Here is a 21,711-nt window from a genome sequence, read left to right on the forward strand (position 1 = left end):
CTGGGTGAAAACTGCAGGCAGAGCAGAAGCTCTGCAACCCTCTTTATCTTCGTTCGGAACGTTAAAGATGCTGGAGGCTGGTGCGTCACATTATTGGGGGTAAAACTTGGCTCCAGGGCAGGCCAGCACAACTGATCCACTAAGCTGAATGCGGTCCACCAACCATGGTATTCCTGCTATGCCTTTTGACAACCCCACTGTTTCTGCAGCCTCAAGTAGGCAGCAAAAACAGAGGGATTAACGGAGCCCCTGATGGGAGTCTTATTTCGGGGGCATGGTGCCGTGGCTCCTGATACATTGGCACAGCTTTTCCTTGCTACAATCACACCCCGTTAACTGCACGCAATACCCGGTAGAACAAGGCACACACTGCTCTGCAGACAGATTTTTTGCAAGCTAACCTGGGACGGGCTCTCCGACTACGGAGAAAGCAGGAGAAGCCCAACCACTCAAAAGCCAGGGAGAGACAGCCTTTCTAAAGTCCTTCGCCATGACCATTTAATTGTTTAGACACATCCAGAAGCTACAGAGCTAAGAAACGCCATCTTAGGATTTGTGTTAGCCGATCACCCAGCACAGGCTCCGCCTCCCCCAGCACACATGGAAGGATTCCCGGGGCTCATCATGCCATCAACGCAAAAGCCCGCCAGAGAGGTAGATATTACATGGTTCAAATATCGCTTAAGCCCCCTGACCCCTTTCCCTTCCTCCCTCCTTCCCAAAGAAAACTCTTGGAATGGCATCCCTTGAATGCTGGGGTTTGTGGTGAACGTCTTGAGTAACTTCAATGGGGAAATTCCTGCTCCAGTCCTACAAAAATAGACATCTCCTTGGACCCAAACAGTTTCATTGATAATGTCCATAGCCTGGATACCCTGGGGGCGGTGAGCCATCCTTTGGAGGCAGCTGGCTGGGATCTTCACCAAAGGGGTTGGCTGAGAAGTGAAGACAAGAAGAGACAGTTAGCAGCAGGGAAGAGATGTGTGTGCACAATGATTCATGTCTGGGGCAGCCAAGGGCCACTGTCTTTGGGGACAGAAATCAACGGAGGCGGCCGAGGTGCAATCAGGAGGAGAGATGCGGATGTGGGCGAGGGTGACTCATTAACAAAAAAGTGAAAAGTAAAACCCAACTCCTGTAGCAAGCAAAATGCAAAACAGGTCAAAATTTACACCTGTAAAAGGGACAAGGGGAGGGTGTCAGACACCGTGGGAAAGGAGTGCAACTTCTGCATGCATTTATAGAAGGAGCAGCAAAATGCCAATCGCAGCAAGTGGAGTGGCAGAAGGCTCTATATTTTGCCAAGGGGGGCGGTGGAACGACAAGCACTTGTGTGCATTGTAACACCATCCTGGTGTCAGGGGAGACCAAGCCAGGCACTGTCAGAGCTGGAGGCAAACTTTGCCCCCACGGCAACGCTGCCTGTCACTCCCCCCCCCCCGGACGTCTGCATGAGAGAGTGGAAGCCGCTCACCCAGGAGGGAGAAAGTGAAGGGGTGCAGAGGCAGGAGGAGCACAGAGCCTCTGCAAGCTCTCTCTCCCACACAGATGAAAGCAGGCTTTTGCCTTCTCCCGAATGGGGTTCCAGAATTCACCTAGTTTACTGTGTCCCACAGAACAGAGCTGCAAGTGGCTGAGAACTCAGCCTGCCCCAAACTATATAATCCCACTCCTTTATCCACAAGGAAACCTGGTTGGGGAGCTGTTTTCTCTTAGAGTGCAGGTGTGATGGTTCAGTGGAACCCTGGGTAGGCTATGGGGCCGAAACCAAAGCTCAGGGAGGTCCTTTGGTTCCTTGTCCAAATCCATCGTTCTGGGGAAATCCCAAGTTCTGTTTCTTGCTGCCATGTTTAATAATAATAATAATAATAATAATAATAACAACAACAATAACAATAATAATAACAATAATAATAATAATGGGCGGCTTCCAACAAAACATTAAAATACAGAAATCCATCAAACGTTAAAAGCTTCCCTAAACAGGGCTGCCTTAAGATGCCTTCTAAAGGTCTGGTAATTGTTGTTCTCTTTGACCTCTGGTGGGAGGGCATTCCACAAGGCGGGTGCCACTACCGAGAAGGCCCTCTGCCTAGTTCCCTGTAACTTGGCTTCTCGTAGCGAGGGAACCGCCAGAAGGCCCTTGGCGCTGGACCTCAGTGTCTGGGCAGAACGATGGGGGAGGAGACCCCCCCATGGGGGAGATCAGGTATACTGGACCGAGGCCGTTTGTTGGAACTTACGGTTCTGGAACTGCTGGGCCGTGTATCTCGTCAGCAAAATCCCAACGCCTTCTATCAGGGCAAGCAAGATTCCTCCCATCATAGCCGAGCCGACCATGGCCAAGGGCCCACCTAAAGGGAAAGAACTCTCAGGCCCAGTGTCATGGCTCAGCATTCAGCCACAGGAGTTTAAGGGGAGAAAGGTGGAGGCGCTGCGGTTATAGGGTCAAAGACCACCACTTACTGCGTGATGCTAGAACAGCTCCCGTGAGTGCCCCGCTTGTGATGGAGTTCCAGGGATCCTCCTTGCCCCGCATCTTCACCAGGCCGCAGTCAATGGTGGAGAAGAGCCCGCCCCACACTGCAAAGCTGCCTGCAGGGAGGAACACAGGGCGAGCATGTGGAGGCGCCAGCTGGACTCGGGGATGTTCATTTGTAACTGGCACCAAAAGGTTTTAGAATTCTGTGCCAAGCAAAGCCAAATGCTTGGCTTACCAAATGTGCCCTGCGCACGTGCTGAATTGGGCTGGGAGAGGATAGAACTCTGACAACACTCTGGGGCAAAGAATCAGGCAGCCTTATGGGGTCGGGGGGGGGGAAGCACCAGGGATTGATGATGGGGAGAGTGACAGGCTTGGAGCTCCTGAGGAAGGGCCAACAGCCACTCCAGGATCCACATGTTATATTCTCCCCACGAACAGATTGTTAAACTTCTCTCCAAGGACTATGGAAGGCAGAAACATTTTTTTGATTTTGTAAAACACTGACTCATGGCTCGTTTGCCAGGCACTTGGAGTTCTGTGCAAGTGGAATCACACAGGTGGTAAGACACTTACCATCTCCGAGATCACTAACGGTACCATCTCTGTGTCACGTTCAGAGAGGAAGGGTGTGAAGAGAGACGTTCTTAGTGGACGCCTCCCTTCTCTCAAGGAAAGTATGGCTCCACCTCCTGCTGTAGGACTTGCCCAAGTTGAACCTTGAGGCCACTTCAGAACCACCTCAATAACTACTGGGGGGAAGCTGCATTTTCTAGCTATAGGCTGAGCCAGAAAAGGTGTGTGGGTGTGTTAAGGTTAATAATGGTGAAATGTCATTCTGTTTTACTAGGATTCATTTATTGAGTCACTTACTCTAAGGCCACAATCCCAAACACACATACCTAAAAGTAAGCCTCATACTGAATACATACGGTCTTACTTCTGACCAAACAAATATGCGATTTCATTGTCAGCTTGGGGACTGGGCTATACAACTCAGTAAGACTAAACAGCCTCCGAGCCAGCACTTCATACTCTACACATCCTTCTCCTTAATTCCTGCCTCCCTTGGCCAGCAGTTAAAATATTTGATTTATATCCCACTTTTCCTGAAAGTTCCCCCCTAGGATTGCCCCCCCCCCATTTTACAGTCACAACGACCTTGTGAGATAGGTTAGGCTGATAGACAGTGACTGGTCCAAGGTCACATCCAGTGAGTTTTAAGGCTGACAGGGGAATTGAACCGTGGTCTGACACTTTTACACCCACAATTCAGCACTGCTGATTCTCCTTTAAAATAAACCTTCCCTTACCTCCAATCTGTGGTGCTCTGACTCTGATAGCGTTAATACTGCCTTTGAACCGATGCCTGACGCCCTAGGAAAGAGAGGAGGAGAAACTACCTTAGTCAAACCTCACAATGGACTGGGGGAGAAAACTACACCCTGAAAAAAATGTTCCAAGCACAGGTACAAGAGGCTGTAAGGGGAGTGAGTCAAGGCAGGACAATCTCCACATCTCAAGGAACACAGGCACATACGATTCTCAAACTCCAATGATTCTGTGGAGCCAGATGCCACAGGTCTCAATCCACGGAAGGCAGGTAGGCTCAGGGTCTCTTCAACCGTCACTTTCCCACCAGAAAAACAGGTGGCGCTGTGGGTTAAACCACAGAGCCTAGGGCTTGCTGATCAGAAGGTCGGCGGTTCGAATCCCTGCGGCGGGGTGAGCTCCCGTTGCTCGGTCCCTGCTCCTGCCAACCTAGCAGTTCGAAAGCATGTCAAAGTGCAAGTAGATAAATAGGTACCGCTACAGCAGGAAGGTAAACGGCGTTTCCATGCGCTGCTCTTGTTCGCCAGAAGTGGTGTAGTCATGCTGGCCACATGACCTGGAAGCTGTACGCCGGCTCCCTTGGCCAATAATGCGAGATGAGTGCCGCAACCCCAGAGTCGGTCATGACTGGACCTAATGGTCAGGGGTCCATTTACCTTTACCTGACCTCAGTTATCCAGTGGGATAATCTCAAGCATTAAACTCTCTACAATTTAATCTATGAGAGCCAGACCATGGTGTGACACAATTGGGGGTGGGGGGGTGGGAAATGTCATACAAAACTATACCAAGGTCTGATACACAGAACAGCAAGGCAAATGTTGCAGGACAAAAATAGGAAGAGAAGGTACTTCGAACCGCTATCAGAGTCAGAGCACCACAGATATCCAAGAGCAACAACACTTAAAATGCATGTAGTTTCTTTCAAGTGTTCAAATGGCATGTACATTATGTCAGTAATCATTTCAACAATGTCACTTCATTAACTCCATACTACAGACGTGACAGCTGAGTCTTACCTAAGGTAGAAATGGACAGACTTAAGGTTTTCATGATGTACTGTTCTGCTTAAAACAACAGCAACTGAGAATCTAAGGGGAAGGGGCCAGGGGCAAGAACAAATTCTGCCTGGCCGGTTGAAATGAAAATAACCCTGTTCAATCCCCCCTGTTAACAGAAAGCAATTGCCAAACTTACTCACTGAAACGCTTTCCAAGTATAAATGCTCAAACCTGCATGTGAACAGGACAAAAAGGAGAATAATAGATGCTGACCCCTTGATTGTAGCTCACATCAGAAGGAGCCAAGCACAAAACATTAGCTCAGGAGGGCAGCATCAGTCACAATCACCTATAGATGACCAGAAGCCTCTAACCCCCCATAAAATGCCTGGGGATAGCTGCACAAAGATAACTAATCAACAGCCACATTTGACATGTAAGGAACATGGAGCCTGACAGCAAAGTAAATAGCTTCAGTTTTAATCCTAGGTTGCCATTCTAAACACCTTTACCTGTAAGTCCCATTAAAATCAATGGGTAACCTGAGTAAGCAATCATAAGATCAGACTGTAAACACCCAGGCACACACCTCAATGGAGACTGTTTCTGTAATTAGCTCTTCATCCAGTTTGTCCCCAAAGTATCAACTTGGGAGATAAAACATGGTCTAAGAAGGAGCAGGATTGGGGGCAAACTAGATGAGATAATAGAAGACTGGGGACTGGAGCTCCTGGTGTTCCGACAAAAAAAGTTAGAAACAAACACAGGGCATCTCAATGAAATCAGGGCTGCACCAGGGAGCGGTTTTGAAAGACACCTTCCCCAATCTAGATCATCTACCACCACTGAAAGATGCCCGATGCCAGAAGGATGCCAGAAGAAAACCTCTCTGTAAAAAGGTAAAGGGGCCCCTGACCATCAGGTCCAGTCGTGTCCGACTCTGGGGTTGCGGCGCTCATCTCGCTCTCTAGGCCGAGGGAGCCGGCGTTTGTCTGCAGACAGCTTCCGGGTCATGTGGCCAGCATGACAAAGCTGCTTCTGGCGAACCAGAGCAGCACACGGAAACACCATTTACCTTCCCGCTGGAGCGGTCCCTATTTATCTACTTGCACTTTGATGTGCTTTCGAACTGCTAGGTGGGCAGGAGCTGGGACCATAGCTGCCAAGTTTTCCCTTTTCTCGTGAGGAAGCCTATTCAGCATAAGGGAATTTCCCTTAAAAAAAAGGGAGAACTTGGCAGCTATGGCTGGGACCGAACAACGGGAGCTCACCCCGTTGCAGGGATTCGAACCGCCGACCTTCTGATCAGCAAGCCCTAGGCTCAGTGGTTTAACCACAGCACCACCTGGGTCCCATATGATGCCAGAAGAAAACATCTCTGAAGTACAGTACAAAAGGACCAGCATTCCCATTCCAGCTTGGAGCCAGGAAGGAACACAGGGAGCTTGTGCCACTGTTGTGCTGAACTTTGGAAATGCTCAGAGTGCTTCTGAAGGTTTTCCAGATGCCACAAGCAAGACCCAAGGCCTCCATCTCCCACACAACAGACAAAAACAGTCTCAAAACTGGACCACTGAGATTTCCTCCAAGCACTTGCAGCCGGAAGGTGGAGAGTAAATGCTCAAAACTGAGGAGACAGGCTTGACATCCAAGCAGCAGGAGCACAAACTCTACACGCTTGAATCCCAAGTGACAGGGAGGAGGAAGTGGAGCGACACTTCTTGAAATGGTGCCAAAAGTGGCAACGCCACCTGCTCAGAATAGAAATATGTCCTCCCTTGCTGCTGCCTACACACCCATGAGCAATTTTTTTGCCCAGAGATCAGTTCTGGAGCACAAGCCAGTTATAGAACTATAAGCCCAGCGACCACTTTTGTGGAATCCTACACCTCAAGTTCTGCCCGTGTATTTTCCTCAGCTAAGGGAAAAGGAGCATGGGGGTGCAGCAATCCTTATTGGTGTGCCTCAGATCTGCCAATTGTGATGTGATACAGGCAACAACTGTTTTGCATGAGGGGGGGGGGTTATGTTCCTGACCCCCACCTGCCCCACCCCCTTTTCTGACTACAGTGGTACCTTGGTTCTCAAATGCCTTGGTACTCAAACGCCTTGGTTCTCAAACCAGGTTCTGAAACCAGGTTCTGAAAACCTGGAAGTAAGTGTTCCGGTTTTCGAACGTTTTTCGGAAGCCGACCATCCAATGCGGCTGTTGGCTATTGTTTCCGGGGCGCCTGCACCAATCAGAAGCTGTGCCTTGGTTTTCGAACATTTCGGAAGTCAAACGGACTTCCAGAACAGATTACGTTTGGAGCTTTTGTTTTTGCTATTTATTTTGCATTTTCGTTTTTAAGGCTTTTTCAGTTAATTTGTTTTTGTGACTGTGTGGAACCCAGTTCAGCTACTGATTGTGTGACTGCGGAAATGGATAAAAGCCCCCCATCCAATCAATGACTATCACCAGTGCAGGTAAGAAAAAAATAAAATTTTTAATTTTTATCATCTATAATACCAGGGGTCCCCAAACCAAGGCCCGGGGGCCGGATGCAGACCGCGCGAGCCAATAGTGCGGCCCCCACCAACCCCCAACCCCCGCTCTTACCAACGCGGTGTGGTGCGGTTGCCCATCTCCGGGTCGGCGTGGTGCCGGAAATGACGTCTGCGCATGCGCAGAAGCCATTTCCAGCGCCGCCCTGCGCCAGAAAAATTGAGTGTGCGCCCGTATGGGAGCACATTCCCCCGCCCTCCAGCCTGCCGTGCGATTGGCGCCAGAGGAACCGGCCCAAAGCTGGGTAAGTTTGGGGACCCCTGTATAATACTGTCTTATTTATTTTATAGTGCAGTACATTGATTATTGCTTTCATTTTATGGATCAATGGTCTCGTTAAATTTCTGTTTTAGGGGTTGTTTTTAAAAGTCTGGAACAGATTGCTGTAATCCGTTTTGCATTGCTTTCTATGGGAAAGCGTGCCTTGGTTTTGGAACACTTTGGTTTTGGAACGGATTTCCGGGACGGATTAAGTTTGAGAACCAAGGGACCACTGTACTTCTTGGTGTTGTGCGCATTCACGGTCGCACGCATATTGGTTGTTGCCTGTAAACCATTCCATCCCCACCCAGTGTCTGCTTGATGAGCTCATGGCTCACTGAGTTTATTAAACTGAGTCTGAATCCTGGCAAGATGGAGGCTCTGGGCCCAAACAAACAGGTGAATAACCAGTAACTCTTGCTCTCTGTCACTGGGGGCAATGCTGTCCTCAATGGCTATGAGTGCTTTTTACCAGCTTCACCTGGTAAGACAGCTACGGTTTTCCTGGATCAGGATAGCTCAACCACAGTTGTCCATACACTGGTAACCTCAAGGCTGGATTACTACAATGCAGTTAATGTGGGGTCCAGATCTGGAAACTACAGCTAGCGCAGAACACATTGGTTAGGCTGCTTGTGGGGGCAACTCCAGGATAGAACTCCTTTTCAGTAGCACCTGTACTGGCTGCCAATCTGCTACCAGGCCACGTTCAAGGTCTTAGTAGTAACATCTAAGGTCCTATGTATAAAATTCCCTCCAATTTCATATTAGACAGGTCTTTTTGGTGCCTGTTCTTTCAACAAGCCTTTTAAGTGGAGATCTTCATCCCAGTCTGCATCTGTACGGAAATATTTCTAATTGTTATAATAGGTAGGATTGCTTTTTAATGTTTGTATTGGCCCCAGGGGTGCCCAAACTTTTTTGAAAGAGGGCCAGATTTGATGAAGTGAACAGGCATGAGGGCTGACCCAAGATGTTGAGCTTTTCTTAGGATTGAAGTTGTTGAGCTTTTTTTAGGATTGGGCTTGTTGAGGTGTTGTTGTTTTTTTAAGGATTTGACCACAGGGGCAAAATAAAACCGGCCAGGGAGCCGAAACGGACTTGTTGTTGTTTAATGGTTGTATCCATTGCCTTTTTTTTTACAATTGTATATTTTGTTGTTGCAACCCACCCTAGGACCCTTGTGGTAAAAGGCAGGTAAGAAATCTAAATGAATAAATAAAATGCAGAGTTTGGAACCAGGTCACATGAGATGTCTCCTCCCCTCTCTGCTTCAGAAAGGAGAGAAAATTAGAGATCAGCAAATACCAGTCTAGCAATTTAGGGGAGGTCAGCACAGGTTAGCTTAAAAGGCAATATCGGAAGGTTGAAGCTTTCTCTCTCAATCCAATTTCTCTAGTGCAAACCCCCATCAACCTTAATACTGTATATGCTTCCCAAAACTTCCAACAAGGATAGAACCATAAGCCACTATTCTGTATCGGCTCTTTAGCGACATCTACCCTGGCAGACAGTACACCACAATCACCAACTCCCACTAAAGCAGGCACACTTTTGAGGATAGCTGATCCACATTAATTTGTGCTCAGCAGAACCAGTCTGCAATTATTGACATGCTGGAACTGCCAACCAGCAGCACAGCAAAATGATCACTAGCCATAAAATTTCTGGTTCTCATTGGCAACCAAAAATGTCATATATTAGAATTAGATCACTTATTATCTCAGGCAAGTGCATTACAGAATCACCAGCCTTCAAAGCCCCATATGTGTGCTAGGACCTTAACAATTATTATTATTATTATTATTATTATTATTATTATTATTAATAATAATAATAATAATAATATTTTGAAAGCAGTTTGAAAACAAAAGCCAGGTTACTCAGAAGCATACAATCTAACAGAGCAAGAAAGAGAGTGGAGGGGAAGGGGAAGAATAGGTAGGGAAATGTTTTAGGATTTGCAGGAGCCAATCTGGGCCAGGGTTCTTCATGAATCTATGTCTTTTGACCGCATCCATGTCCATCGCTTGCAGCTTGAAGGAAAGGGAAGGAGAAAAGAAGGTCAGGACTCACCACTGGAGCATTGCGGAAGCCTTTGACAGCCTGGAAGACACCTCCCCCAATCATCCCCATGGTGAAGGCACCACCACAGTCATCTACAATTCGCCAGGGGCTGCCAAATGGAAAGAGAAGTGAAGTTAGTGGAGGCCCTGAAAGCCCCCCCAAAAGTGAGAAAGAGATGACTTAGAAATGGTGCTAAGCAGCTGGGGGGGGCAATCTTAAGAGACCTTATAGCAGGCATCCCCAAACTTCGGCCCTCCAGATATTTTGGACTACAATTCCCATCTTCCCCGACCACTGGTCCTGTTAGCTAGGGATCATGGGAGTTGTAGGCCAAAACATCTGGAGGGCCGCAGTTTGGGGATGCCTGCCTTATAGCAACCCAATTAAGTTGAACATAGACGAATTCCCTCCACTAGGGCGGCTGGGTGATATATCGATATATTGTGCAAAACCAGTATGAAGTCCATATCATATCGGCTTCATAATTTTTGACCTGGCAATATATTGTGAATCATGATGTCTGTGTGTGTGTGTGTGTGTAAGTGCCCTATGCAAAAATCACAATGCAGGAAAAACGGTGAAGTCGGTCAATGCCTCTACTACATAGCTCCATCCTTATTTCAGACATCATGATATATGGGTCTATCAGGATGTTTAGCTGGTGACGACCAGATACTGTAGTACCCAGCCCAGCCCAGTGATTTCTTAGTGGTTAGATTTTCCAGGAATACACTCAAGCTCCCAACTTGCTCTCTTATGCCAAGTAAATAATGTACCCTTTTTATTTATTTATTGAAAATAAATAAATAACTCTGCAACTCTGACCTATATTTTTGTATTATTTAAATGCATCTTTGTGATTTCATCTCAAGTGGAATGAAGGAGAATTCTAAAAGATTTTATTTTGCTTCTTTCTTATGTTTAAGTATTTCTCACTTGAATATAAAAAACAGTTTAAAATAATAATAACAATAAAACTACACCTATACTCCACCAACCAAAATACAATAAGGATCAGAACAGGAAAATATTATAAATATTCAGCCAACTCAGTGTTTCTTTGTTTGTAGTTGCACCACATACTGAAATCAGCTCCACACAGTAATTACATTCACTACGAGTGCATTGATGTTACATATATACATGAACATCCCTGAGCTTATAAAGGCAAATGTTTTAAATTCCTGCTTCATTTGCTAGTGGTATGAAAGCCACATAAAGTGGAGAGTGAGGCACTCTGACTGGGCTGGTATCGCGAAAAGTAACTACAGCCATGATGCCAACCAGTGCCCATGGTTATCCACCAAAGGTCCTGCTTAGGACCAGAAGTGAGTAAACGCCAAACTAAACTTGCTCAAGAAAAGCCAAACACAGCAGAACATTCGAGAGCAAGGAAACAGCGGAAACCACAATGCACAAAATATCTGGTGATGCCCTGAACTTGGACCCAAGGAGCTCTGGACAAAAACATCCGCAACTTTGTCGTAAAGCTCCCTGGACAGTTTCCATTTTGCAAGAGGCATCCTGTTGCTTCTGCAGAGCCTGGCAGACTCACGCAGCGCAGAAGCTGGACAAGCAGACCACTCAGGGAGCGAGGGGGAGGGAGAAAAGGAAAGTCAGTGCAGGCGGCCTTGTGTTACCTATAAGAATTCTAAGGTCTCAATATAGAATAAATGTTCAAAAATGTACAAGGCAAACACACACTGTACGTAAGTATATAAACCACGTGTCTAAAATAGTACAGGAGAACAATCCTGAAGCCATTTTGACTCCCAAATTGACCTCAAATATTTCTCTGCAAGGAGGAAGGAAATGGGAAAAGCTTTCCAATTGTGTTTGGACTGTAGGGGCTTGCACCTCCTTGCAAATACAGTCTGGCAAGTATCAGTTAAGCTGAGCAAACTATCAATATGCATAAGAGATTCAGGAACTAAGTATTTACTATCTCAAAGGAATATCCAGGCTACCCAGAAAATGCAATCAAGGAATGCATTATCAGGTATCCTGGAAGAGAGGAGAGAATCAACACGCTCAGATTTCTGCTGGAGACCGCCTCCTTCTGTGATGTATGTATGATGTTTTGGAGGGTGGTCTTGGGCTACAGGGTGGGCAATTTCAAAAATCTATATAGGGGCTTGCACACCATTGTTCGGGGTTCTCCTCCCTCCTACGTGTGGTGAGTTGGGAACCTATTGCAACAGTTTATTTCTTTGAATAAAGATCAGGCTTACTAGCCGCTTTGCTTTCAATCTACTCTGCTTGGCTTTTTGCTTTCTCCCCGACCCATAGAGATCTCCTGAGAGAGATCTCCTATATACAGTCTCTAGATACCCCATAAGGGAATTTTAAGAAAAATACGCTTAACACTTGTTGGGCTGTCCATAGCTGGGGCTGCAGAGTCCCAGGTGGAAGCTCTTCCTCAGCCACCGGGCTCGGCGGGCAGAGCCGGGAGCCGCTCGCTTCTCTGCTCACCCGGCCCTACCTCGCAGGGCTGTTGTGTCGGTGCAGGAGGAGATGGACCGGAGAGAAAGGAGCGCGGGACGGACATGCCCACCAGCCAGGGGACGAACAAAGCGGCTCCCCCTCCCGCCACCGCCGCTCCCCAGGCCGGAAATCGGGGCCTCGGATCAAGCTCGCTTCCCTGCCCCCGCTGAGCCACAGCGCGAGGGCGGCAAAGCCCCAGGCAGCCCCCGCTCCCAGTTACCAGGGCTCCCGGGCATATTCCTCCATGGCTCCCGGCCGCAGGCTCCGCAGATCACGTGACAGGGGAGGAAGACAACAAGGGGACCGAATCACGTGACAACCAACTATTGGCCAGCTTTAGTCACGTGAAAGGGGCTATTGTACTCTAGAGATAGGAAAGTTTAGAGAAAGCCTGCGTTCAGTACCAACGAAAGAAGAGTGACAGATGAAGGTGATGGACCTTGCAGAACTGGCGAAGCTGACAGGAAAAATCCGACTCCAGCATGATCAAGTATTCCCAAAAGACTGGAGTAAATTTATACGATATCTGAAAGATTATTGTAAGCGATTATCATCACTAGCAGGGTTGTCTGAAGACTTATAATGAGAAATTTTCTACCTTTCTATATTTATTTCAGTGTTCTCGAAGCTACGAACATGAGTTTGACCAAACTGCGGGAGGCAGTGCAAGACAGGAGTGCCTGGCATGCTATGGTCCATGGGGTCACGAAGAGTCGGACACGACTGAACGACTAAACAACAAATATTTATTTAAATTTTGAGCCATTCTGAAATGAATGTAATTAGAAATGGAAAACGTATAAATCCCAATGCTATAAAGGTTAATTTCAAAAGCAATGAGGCGGGAGGGAAGGAAGTTGATAGGCTCTAAAGAGCCAGGGTGGTACAGTAGACAATGATGATGTGAATGAGCAATGTTAAATGGAAAAATAAAGAAAGAATTTTACATATACATATACATATACATATATATATATATATATATATATATATATATATACATACGAGAAAGCCTGCGTTCCATTAAAAAAATGATTTAGGTGCAGCGTAGCATCTCTTTATATATTGGAAGCTCTGTGGTATGTGTATATGTACCACTTATAAACGCCATCTCCAACTCCTCCATCAACGGTGTCTCCAGAAAACTTTACACATCACTTGGGGAGACAGGCAAACTAATGCCAGTGTACTCGAAAAAGCAAACATCACCAGTGTCAAAGCAATGAATTTTCAACACCAAGTTCTTTGGACTGGACATGTTCGGATGCCCGATTATCATCTTCCAAAGCAGCCCCTATATTCCAAACTTTAAAATGGAAAGCTAATGCTGCTGGTCAACAAAAAAGGTTTAAAGACTCTCTCAAGGCAAATCTTTAAAAATGTAGTATAAAGGTAAATGGGTAAACCTTTAGATCCAGTCGCGGACAACTCTGGGGTTGTGGCGCTCATCTCGCTCTATTGGCCGAGGGAGCCGGCGTACGGCTTCCGGGTCATGGCCAGCATGACAAAGCCGCTTCTGGCAAACCAGAGCAATGCACGGAAACGCTGTTTACCTTCCCGCCAGAGTGGTACCTATTTATCTACTTGCACTTTGACATGCTTTCAAACTGCTAGGTTGGCAGAGGCAGGGACCGAGCAACGGGAGCTCACCCCGTCATGGAGATTCGAACTGGCGACCTTCTGATCGGCAAACCCTAGGCTCTGTGGTTTAACCCACAGTGCCACCCGCGTCCCTATGAAAAGGTAGTATAAACACTGACAATTGGGAAGCACTGGCCTGCAAGTGCTCCAATTGGAGAACAGCCTTTACCAGCCTTTGAAGAAGCACAAACTCAGGACGAAAGGGAGAAACGAGCTAAGAGGAAGGCATGTTTTGCAAACCCTCACTGTGACCACCTCCCACCCGGAAACCTATGTCCCCACCGTGGAAGGATGTGTGGATCCAGAATTGGCCTTCACAGTCACTTACGGACTCAGTGTTAAGACTGTGTTCATGGAAGACAATCATACTCGGCTACGAGTGATCGTCAAAGAAGATGTATATGCATATGCATGAGCATATTTGTTGGCATCCTTCTGTCTCGGGAGGCAGTGGAGGAGTGCGTCTTCAAAGGTAAACCAAACTGTTGGAGAGTTAGTGTCTGCTGTGGCTATTAAAAGACTAATATGGGAGAGACATGTTTTCTTGCAGATGAAGGCGTCTGGTTGTACTGCTGCAGATGCAGGTGGGCCCAGTTCAGATGCGTTTCGTCTCTCTGCACTCCTCCCAGCAGTCATTCCTCCTCTAGTCATTGTTGTGGATGCACCTGACTGTCTGTCTGCACTCTGCAGGGGAGACGCGGTTCCACGTCACTTCAAAAGTGCCAAGAAAGGGGATGGATGGCGGTGAACGACTCTTCATTGCTGCCTCTATGGTCTTCCGCGGCAATACCGGCGGCCAATCAAAGAGAAGGCGGGCTCTCGGGGGCTTCACTCCCCCGCTCATTGGAGAAGCAAACCAAATCTCGGATTGAAAGTCGAAAGTGGGTGGGCCCAGTGGGGATTCCATTCGTTGGATTGGCCGAGGTGGGCTTTCTCCCTCCCCCCATCCCTGTTATTGCTCAAATCCTTTCAAGACGGGAAGGGGCCCATGCGGGCTATGCTTTCGTTATAAGATGATTGGTCGAGGCACGTCACGTGATGGGGCGGGAGATGAAAAAGAGAGCCGCTCGACCCGAAGGAAGACTGAGTCTCCTTGGCTTGCGTTGAGGCGGGTATTGCCGAGAGGCGGGTTGGCTGCGCCGCGGTAGGTGGGAGGTATATGGGAGGCTGGGGGGGTCGCGGGGTGGGGGCCGTGAGGGCGTCGCGGGGTGGGGCCTGAGGGTCGAGCTGTCTCTCCCTGAGGCGATGAACGGGAGCCTCGCCTGCCATACCCTGCACGTAGAAAGCTAGCATGTAGCGGCAGCCAAGCTGGAACTTCCTTCCCTAATGTTTTCCAGGACGGTTAGTCGTGTTGCATCAGAAGCAGTGTGTGTGTGTGTGTGCAGTTATGGGGTGGTATATAAATTCAAATAATAATAATAAATATATAGCACCTTGAAGGTTGACACATTACAGACCACTGAGTATTTTATCAAACCCACGGAATATAGCTTTCTGTATACTTGCCAGGACTCTTGTTGTTTGTCCTTGCCAGGATGCTAGATTTCTGCATGCAGGGAGCCTTGGCAGCGCCCATGCATTGTCTAAAGTGGCACAGCTCAGATGTGAGTTTACCAGTTCGGTGAGTGCTAGGCCCCGGAAGTTACTGAGCTGCAAGCTTGATGTACTAATGAAACTTCAGCAAGAACTAGCCCCATGTATGATCCTCTAACCTGGACCTTGCCAGCGTTATCCAAGGCCCTCCTCTGAGGGAGGTGTGGAGGGTGGTGGTATGAGAACAGGCCTCAGCAGTGGCTGGCTGCCTATGGGATGCTCTCCCCAGGGAGGCATGCCTGGCGCCATCACTATCTGTGTTTAGGCGTTGAGCAAAAACGTTCTCATTCACCTAGGCTTAAGGGAATCAAGTGGTAATGGAAGTTAGTGAGCTTTTGGAGCTAAAGGGCAGGTTTAAATGCTTCAAATAAATCCAGGGATATCTCTGCTAAACTGGAGAGTGCAATGAGCTGAAGTAGTGTGCAGAAGGGTAAGAAACTTAACCTGTAGACAATGGCAGACAGATAAGCATTGAATCTATTAAGTCAAACAACCTTCCCCAGACTCCTGCCACAGCCTGCATCAGGCCCTTTCCCTTTGCTCATACACACAAGTTCATGTTGGTTCCTAAACTGTCCATGAAGTTGTATAGAGGAACTCATTGTGTGGTGCAGCAGTTGTTACTAAACTCCCAGGAATGGAAGTTGGCAATGCCATGAAAGGTTTTGTTGTAGCTCCGTGTTGTCAGGAAAAGAATGTGGGAAGAAATGGAGTAGAAACTCTGGCAGGGAAGCTTATAGGTTGGTTATTCCTGGAATGTAGGAAGCAAGGAGGAGATACTCAAATGTCACAAAATGTAATGTGTTTTTTTCTTCTTCTTCTTCTCTGCTCAGGAACAGGGAACTAGAGGAAAGGCTTGTCAACCTGCCTCAGCTTGAATAGTTCCTAAAGTTCCTAATGCCACTGCCAGTGGCTCTGCAGTCCCGCCTGGCAAGGCGAGGACTCTTGAAGCATGTAGAAGAGCCTGGTAAGTATAGAGGTATCCTTGGTTAGCTAGAGGATGCTTGTCTAGGCTTTGCATAAAGGAACAGAACAGAACAGTTCATTTCAAATAATCTGGCTCATGAGACTCTACTACATCTTGCCGGCATATTTTTTTCAAGCCTAATCCCGTTTCTTTCGGGCCCTCTCTTCTGTCAGAGCCAGAGGAAGAAATTATCGCAGAAGATTATGATGACGACCACATCGATTACGAAGCTACCAGGATTGAGAACCTGCCACCGAACTGGTACAAAGTCCTCGACCCTGCCTGGTAAGAGCTGTGGTGGGGAATCTCAGGTTCCGAGCTTGAATATGGTTCTCCCACGTCATGCCTCTGCCTCCCCAGGCTACACTCCTCCCCAGCCCTTTTTGCACTTAGGCCTGTAATGTTACCTCCTCCTTGCCTCTAGCCTGCACACTACTGCTTACTACCCCAGCAAGGTTGTCCGTGTCCCCACCTCTCGATAAGAGGGTAGCATGTCTTCAGCAGTGTTAGAAACTGAGATATGACAGCTAGGAGGTAAACGGTACCTTAAGCCAAGGTTATGGGTGCAGCAACTGAATGTCCAGGCATGCTTTTTTATAACAAGAATACAAAGCTGAAAATGAATGAACTGCAGCTAAAATATGTTCATTTTTCACATGGTCTAGTCCAGTGGTCCTCAACCTTGGGCCTCCAGATGTTTTGAGACTACAATTCCCATCATCCCTGACCACTGATCTGCTAGCTAGGGATCATGGGAGTTGTAGGCCAAAAACATCTGGAGGCCCAAGGTTGAGGACCACTGGTCTAGTCCTTTCCCTGCTCCCCCCATATATTCTTTTTTTTTATTAGCCTTGTTACCCCACATATATTAAGAGGGTCTCTTCTCCAGCCTTCAGAGAGTAGCTGGAAGTGGAGAGGCAGAAAAAGGTTCTCCTTTCCTTCCACTCTGCAGTTTTAATCTGAAATCTTAGGCACTCTTAGGCGCAGTACTGCGCCCAAAGCTCAGAAACTGCTTGCTCTAATGTGCCTAGAACAGGCACCCCCAAACTTCTGCCCTCCAGATGTTTTGGACTACAATTCCCATCTTCCCCAACCACTGGTCCTGTTAGCTAGGGATCATGGGAGTTGTAGGCCAAAACATCTGGAGGGCCGCAGTTTGGGGATGCCTGGCCTAGAACAATGGGAGCTTCGAACTCCCAGCACTAGTCAAGCTGCTGTATCCTACTAGCCTTGTAATGGTGGTGTGAGGTTGTAGTTACCGTAATAGTTCTCAATTACAGTTTCAGCTTTCAAGTGTGTGGTGGGAAAAATGTATCTGTTAATCTCATACTCATGATGACTTCATATTTATAAAAGTTATATACGGCCTTTCATCCATAGATCTCAGGGAGGTTCGCAACATCAAAATACAAGATAAAAATACAAAATACATAACGAAGAAAAGAACAAAACACACACACAAACACTAATAAAACCTCCCCCCAAATAATAAATCAACAAATAAGTTACAAGCGAATAAACAGAAAGCACAACGGTGTCTGGGAGTCCCATTAGTCCCATTTACTGCAGTTATTGAAGCTAAATGGGCCCATCAGTGGCTGGATGGAAGACAATTAAGAATCCATTTAATTTGTTCAGACCTGAAAGAGGGGTTGGTGGGTGAGAAGCAAGCCATGATATTTAGTTAATGAAACCGAAACCCTAGCTCCAGTAGCTACTTTTGTCCAGGGACACAACAGGAGTGTGTGTCCTGGTAAATGAGAGCAGTTGACGCTCCTGTTCCTGAGAGTTTCTGAAGCGAGTGCCAGTGGCCTATGAACTCCTCTGACACGTATGAGGAGCCTGTTGGGGTTGCAATTCTGATTAGTCCTCACCAACATGGCAAAGGTGGCTGGGGCTGATGGGAGTTGAAGCCTAGTAACATCTGGAGAGCAATAGGTTCCTCAATCCCTATGGGGACAAAACAAAGAGCAGGGTGGCTTACTCATGGTTTGGTAATGCAGCATTGGCTATGAATGGCAGTGGATGAAACCACCTCCCGTCTTCTTTCATAGCGGCCTCCCTTACTATTGGAACATAAAGACAGACCTGGTTTCGTGGCTGTCGCCCAATGATCCCAGCTCAGTGGTGACCAAAGCAGCTAAGAAACTGAAGAGCAATTTAGGTGAGGCTGCCTGCGTTTGCTTTTGGATGGCGTGTGCTGATTTTGAATGGTTTGGAGGTGAAGCTAAGGGGGAAATGTTTGGGTCTAGCCTTATGGAAGAGGGAGAAAAACCCCTGTCCTATGCGATCTGATATTTGGTCGTCGCTGGGGTTAATGGATGCCTGATATTATCAAGCATATTTTACATTTCTTATCTGCATTGAGGCATAGGGATGTGGTGGACTGTAGTTGTGTTCTGTGTTGTAAATCGAGCACTGCTAGGTGTTGTTTCTTTTTGTTTTCCAATGTATTTCTTATCAATTAAAAAATTGGTGTGGCACGAGCAAATTTTTATTCTGAAAGTGTGGCCCAGAGAAAAAAGTTTGAGAACCACCGAGCTAATCCCTGCACCAGCAGATAACACGTTATCTCTAAGACATGAAAAACTTTATCTGCTGATCTCTGCACATTAAGTTGCAGTTAAAGACACAGGAGCAAGTCAAGCTGACTTTCACGATCAGTTGGCAACTCCATAAATCTTGTGTCTAAGAGAGTGCGGGGGGAGGGGATTTCTGCTTTGATAGCAATGTGTTTTTGGAAGGCAGCTGATGAGGACTCTTAAGTGGATTTTGGACCTCTGGACTGGTTTTGGGTGGCCTAGCTCAGCACATCCTGACTTAATCCACCTTCCAGAGATTTCTTAGATGTGGCAAATGACAGTTTTCATACGTGCTGGAGAATTCTCGAAGCCCAGCAACAAATGCAGCTGTGACTTTACCGTGTAAAACAGGTCCAGGTCTGGGCCGAGGGGAGGCTATATTTGAGTACTGTAATGCAAGCTTCATGCATCTCCCCCCAGACTCCGAGGAGAAAATGGAGCACTCGTTGCATGAGAAGGTGGAGCGGGAAGAGTTGAAGGAGCGCCGCTACCACAGACGGGAGGAGCTGGCCCCCTACCCCAAGAGCAAGAAGCGTAAGGGCCACTCCCCGCTGTGGGACCCTGCCATCAGAAGGATTTGCCCAAGGGCTTGAGGGAGGGCTTCTGAGATCCATTTGCCACTGGGGAAGGGGGAGTATGGGAAGTGTGGGCGGTGGCCAAATTCCTGCATTCCTCTTGTCTGTCCTCCACAGCAAGCCGGAAGGATGAAGAACTTGATCCCATGGACCCCAGTGCTTACTCTGATGCTCCCCGGTGAGTCTGCTCGGAATGAGAGGGTGGGGAGATGTCCCTTAAGCTTGGCACAGCAGCTGAACCCCTCCCTCCCCCCACAAACGTAGACGGGGGCACCACAGGCATGGACAGAGGTGTCCAGTTCATTGGCAGAGCTTGTGCTTTGCAAACTGGAGGTCTTGGATTCAGCCTTCAGTGCTAGGGCATGTTAAATTTGCAGAGACATCATTAAAATTGCAGAGAAATCATTAAAAAGAGCTTTCAGTGCTCACAAGCCTGTCCCCTCTGCACTTCCTGCTGCCTGTTGCAGTCCTCTTAACCCAGTGAGCAACCTTCTACCCCCCCATCCCAATGCTAAGAGCAACTGGACCCCCACTGCAGACAAATCTTGGAGCATGAGAAACAGATGCTTTAAAGCACTGTTCCTAGAATAAGTACTTAAAATGTTGCCCTCAGAGGCCAAGTTGTGAAGCTTCCATTGGTTAACCAAATTTGCAGAGTTTTAACTTGTTGTTGTTGTTTTTTGCATAATCTCACAATGAAGTTCTTTTAGCCGTGGGAAGGAACAAAAAGAGAGCTTTGCAGAGCAAGCCCTAGAAGCCCAAGAGAACTTTGCTCAGCAAGCCCTAGACTCTGTGGTTTAACCCACCCAGGTGGCGCTGTGGGTTAAACCACAGAGTCTAGGGCTTGCTGATCAGAAGGTCGGCGGTTCGAATCCCTGCAGCGGGGTGAGCTCCCGTTGCCTCAGTCCCAGCTCCTGCCCACCTAGCAGTTCGAAAGCACATCAAAATTGCAAGTAGATAAATAGGGACCGCTCTGGGGGGGAAGGTAAACGGCGTTTCCGTGTGCTGCTCTGGTTCGCCAGAAGCAGCTTTGTCATGCTGGCCACATGACCCAGAAGCTGTCTGCGGACAAACGCAGACTATAGAGCAAGATGAGCGCTGCAACCCCAGAGTCGGACACGGCTGGACCTGATGGTCAGGGGCCCCTTTACCTTTACCTTTAAAAAACCCCATCCTGGAAAACCTTTTTCAGCCACTTCCTTGCCTTCTAAGATTGTAGCAGCCATTCCCATACACAGAGAAGCATATTTTTATACTCATCAGGGCCTAGAAACTTGCTTTTAAAAAGCTGTTTCTGAAAAGTCTAATTCTGTCTCCAAAATTACTGACCTCCTGTAACATTGGGCAGCACACACAAGAGACCTGGATGTTGCTTCTGTACTTTGTTCATAGAATTTTGAAAGTGTGATGGCATTTTTAAGGTGTCTTCACTCATTTAGAGAGATTCGACTCCTTATCATAAAGTGAAGTCTAGGAAATAAGAAGCAGGGGCACAGATGTATTGCCATCCAGGCAGGGAAATTGAGGCAAAGCAGGGGCCAAGTGCCGGGGAAGCTGTAACGGAGAACAGGCCAAACGTGAGGTGTGGCTGGCTAACATTGCTTCTGACATCCCTGCTCTTTCCCATTCTAGGGGAACCTGGTCCACTGGGCTGCCCAAACGAAACGAAGCCAAGACTGGCGCAGATACCACGGCAGCTGGCCCACTCTTCCAGCAGCGCCCCTACCCAAGCCCTGGTGCAGTTTTGCGCGCTAATGCGGAAGCTTCGCGGGCCAAGCAGCAGGACTGAGATGTTCATTCTTCCCTTCCCTAATGTATTTGATAATAAAGCTAGAGGAAAACAAGCGCCGCGAGTCGCTTTGCTGTGTATCATAATAACGGAACTTGCCGTGCACAGAAGAGGCTCAATCCAGGGAGCTGGGGGAACCTACAGCCCTCCAAGCACTGGGAGTCCAGCTCTTGCCAGTCTCTGTCAGCATGGCCAAATGCCGTCTGGGATGATGGGAGCTGTGGCCCAGCAATCTCTAGATGGCTACAAGTTCCCAATCCCAGCTCTATGTCAATATCTGTCTCTCCTGTGTTGGGCCAGCAGGGGCCGTACTGCATTGCAAGTGAGCACAGAAAGGATACTCTCCTTCTTTTGATGCAGTCGTTCGCTGCTTTCTTGAGGCGTTGGGTCCC

The 21,711-nt window shown here is 47.7% G+C and overlaps 2 protein-coding genes across 4 annotated transcripts; one reads left to right on the forward strand and one right to left on the reverse strand.

Annotated features, from left to right (window-relative positions):
- Positions 1-472: 472 nt before the first annotated feature.
- On the reverse strand, positions 473-12,445 carry TIMM17B (translocase of inner mitochondrial membrane 17B). Its single transcript, XM_035097213.3, has 6 exons — positions 12,393-12,445; positions 9,698-9,797; positions 3,796-3,859; positions 2,467-2,595; positions 2,244-2,354; positions 473-935 (listed from the first exon to the last, which is right to left on the reverse strand). The coding sequence occupies exons 1-6, from the start codon at positions 12,416-12,418 to the stop codon at positions 847-849; spliced, it is 519 nt and encodes a 172-aa protein (XP_034953104.1). The 5' UTR covers positions 12,419-12,445; the 3' UTR covers positions 473-846.
- A 2,432-nt stretch (positions 12,446-14,877) lies between these two features.
- On the forward strand, positions 14,878-21,374 carry PQBP1 (polyglutamine binding protein 1). Of its 3 annotated transcripts, none has more exons than XM_035141006.3 (7): positions 14,878-14,921; positions 16,240-16,373; positions 16,547-16,658; positions 18,428-18,537; positions 19,376-19,489; positions 19,648-19,708; positions 21,163-21,374. In XM_035141006.3, exons 2-7 carry the CDS (start codon positions 16,304-16,306, stop codon positions 21,317-21,319), a joined length of 624 nt encoding a protein of 207 aa, XP_034996897.1. In that variant the 5' UTR covers positions 14,878-14,921; positions 16,240-16,303; the 3' UTR covers positions 21,320-21,374. The 3 variants fall into 3 exon arrangements, with proteins under 3 accessions (XP_034996897.1, XP_034996898.1, XP_034996896.1); XM_035141007.3 differs by having other exon boundaries at positions 14,879-15,154; XM_035141005.3 differs by having other exon boundaries at positions 14,879-14,957.
- The last annotated feature ends 337 nt before the right edge of the window (positions 21,375-21,711 follow it).

This window comes from Zootoca vivipara, chromosome 15, assembly GCF_965207765.1.
Source record: "Zootoca vivipara chromosome 15, rZooViv2.hap1.1, whole genome shotgun sequence".
In the NCBI taxonomy this organism is placed as follows: domain Eukaryota; kingdom Metazoa; phylum Chordata; class Lepidosauria; order Squamata; family Lacertidae; genus Zootoca; species Zootoca vivipara.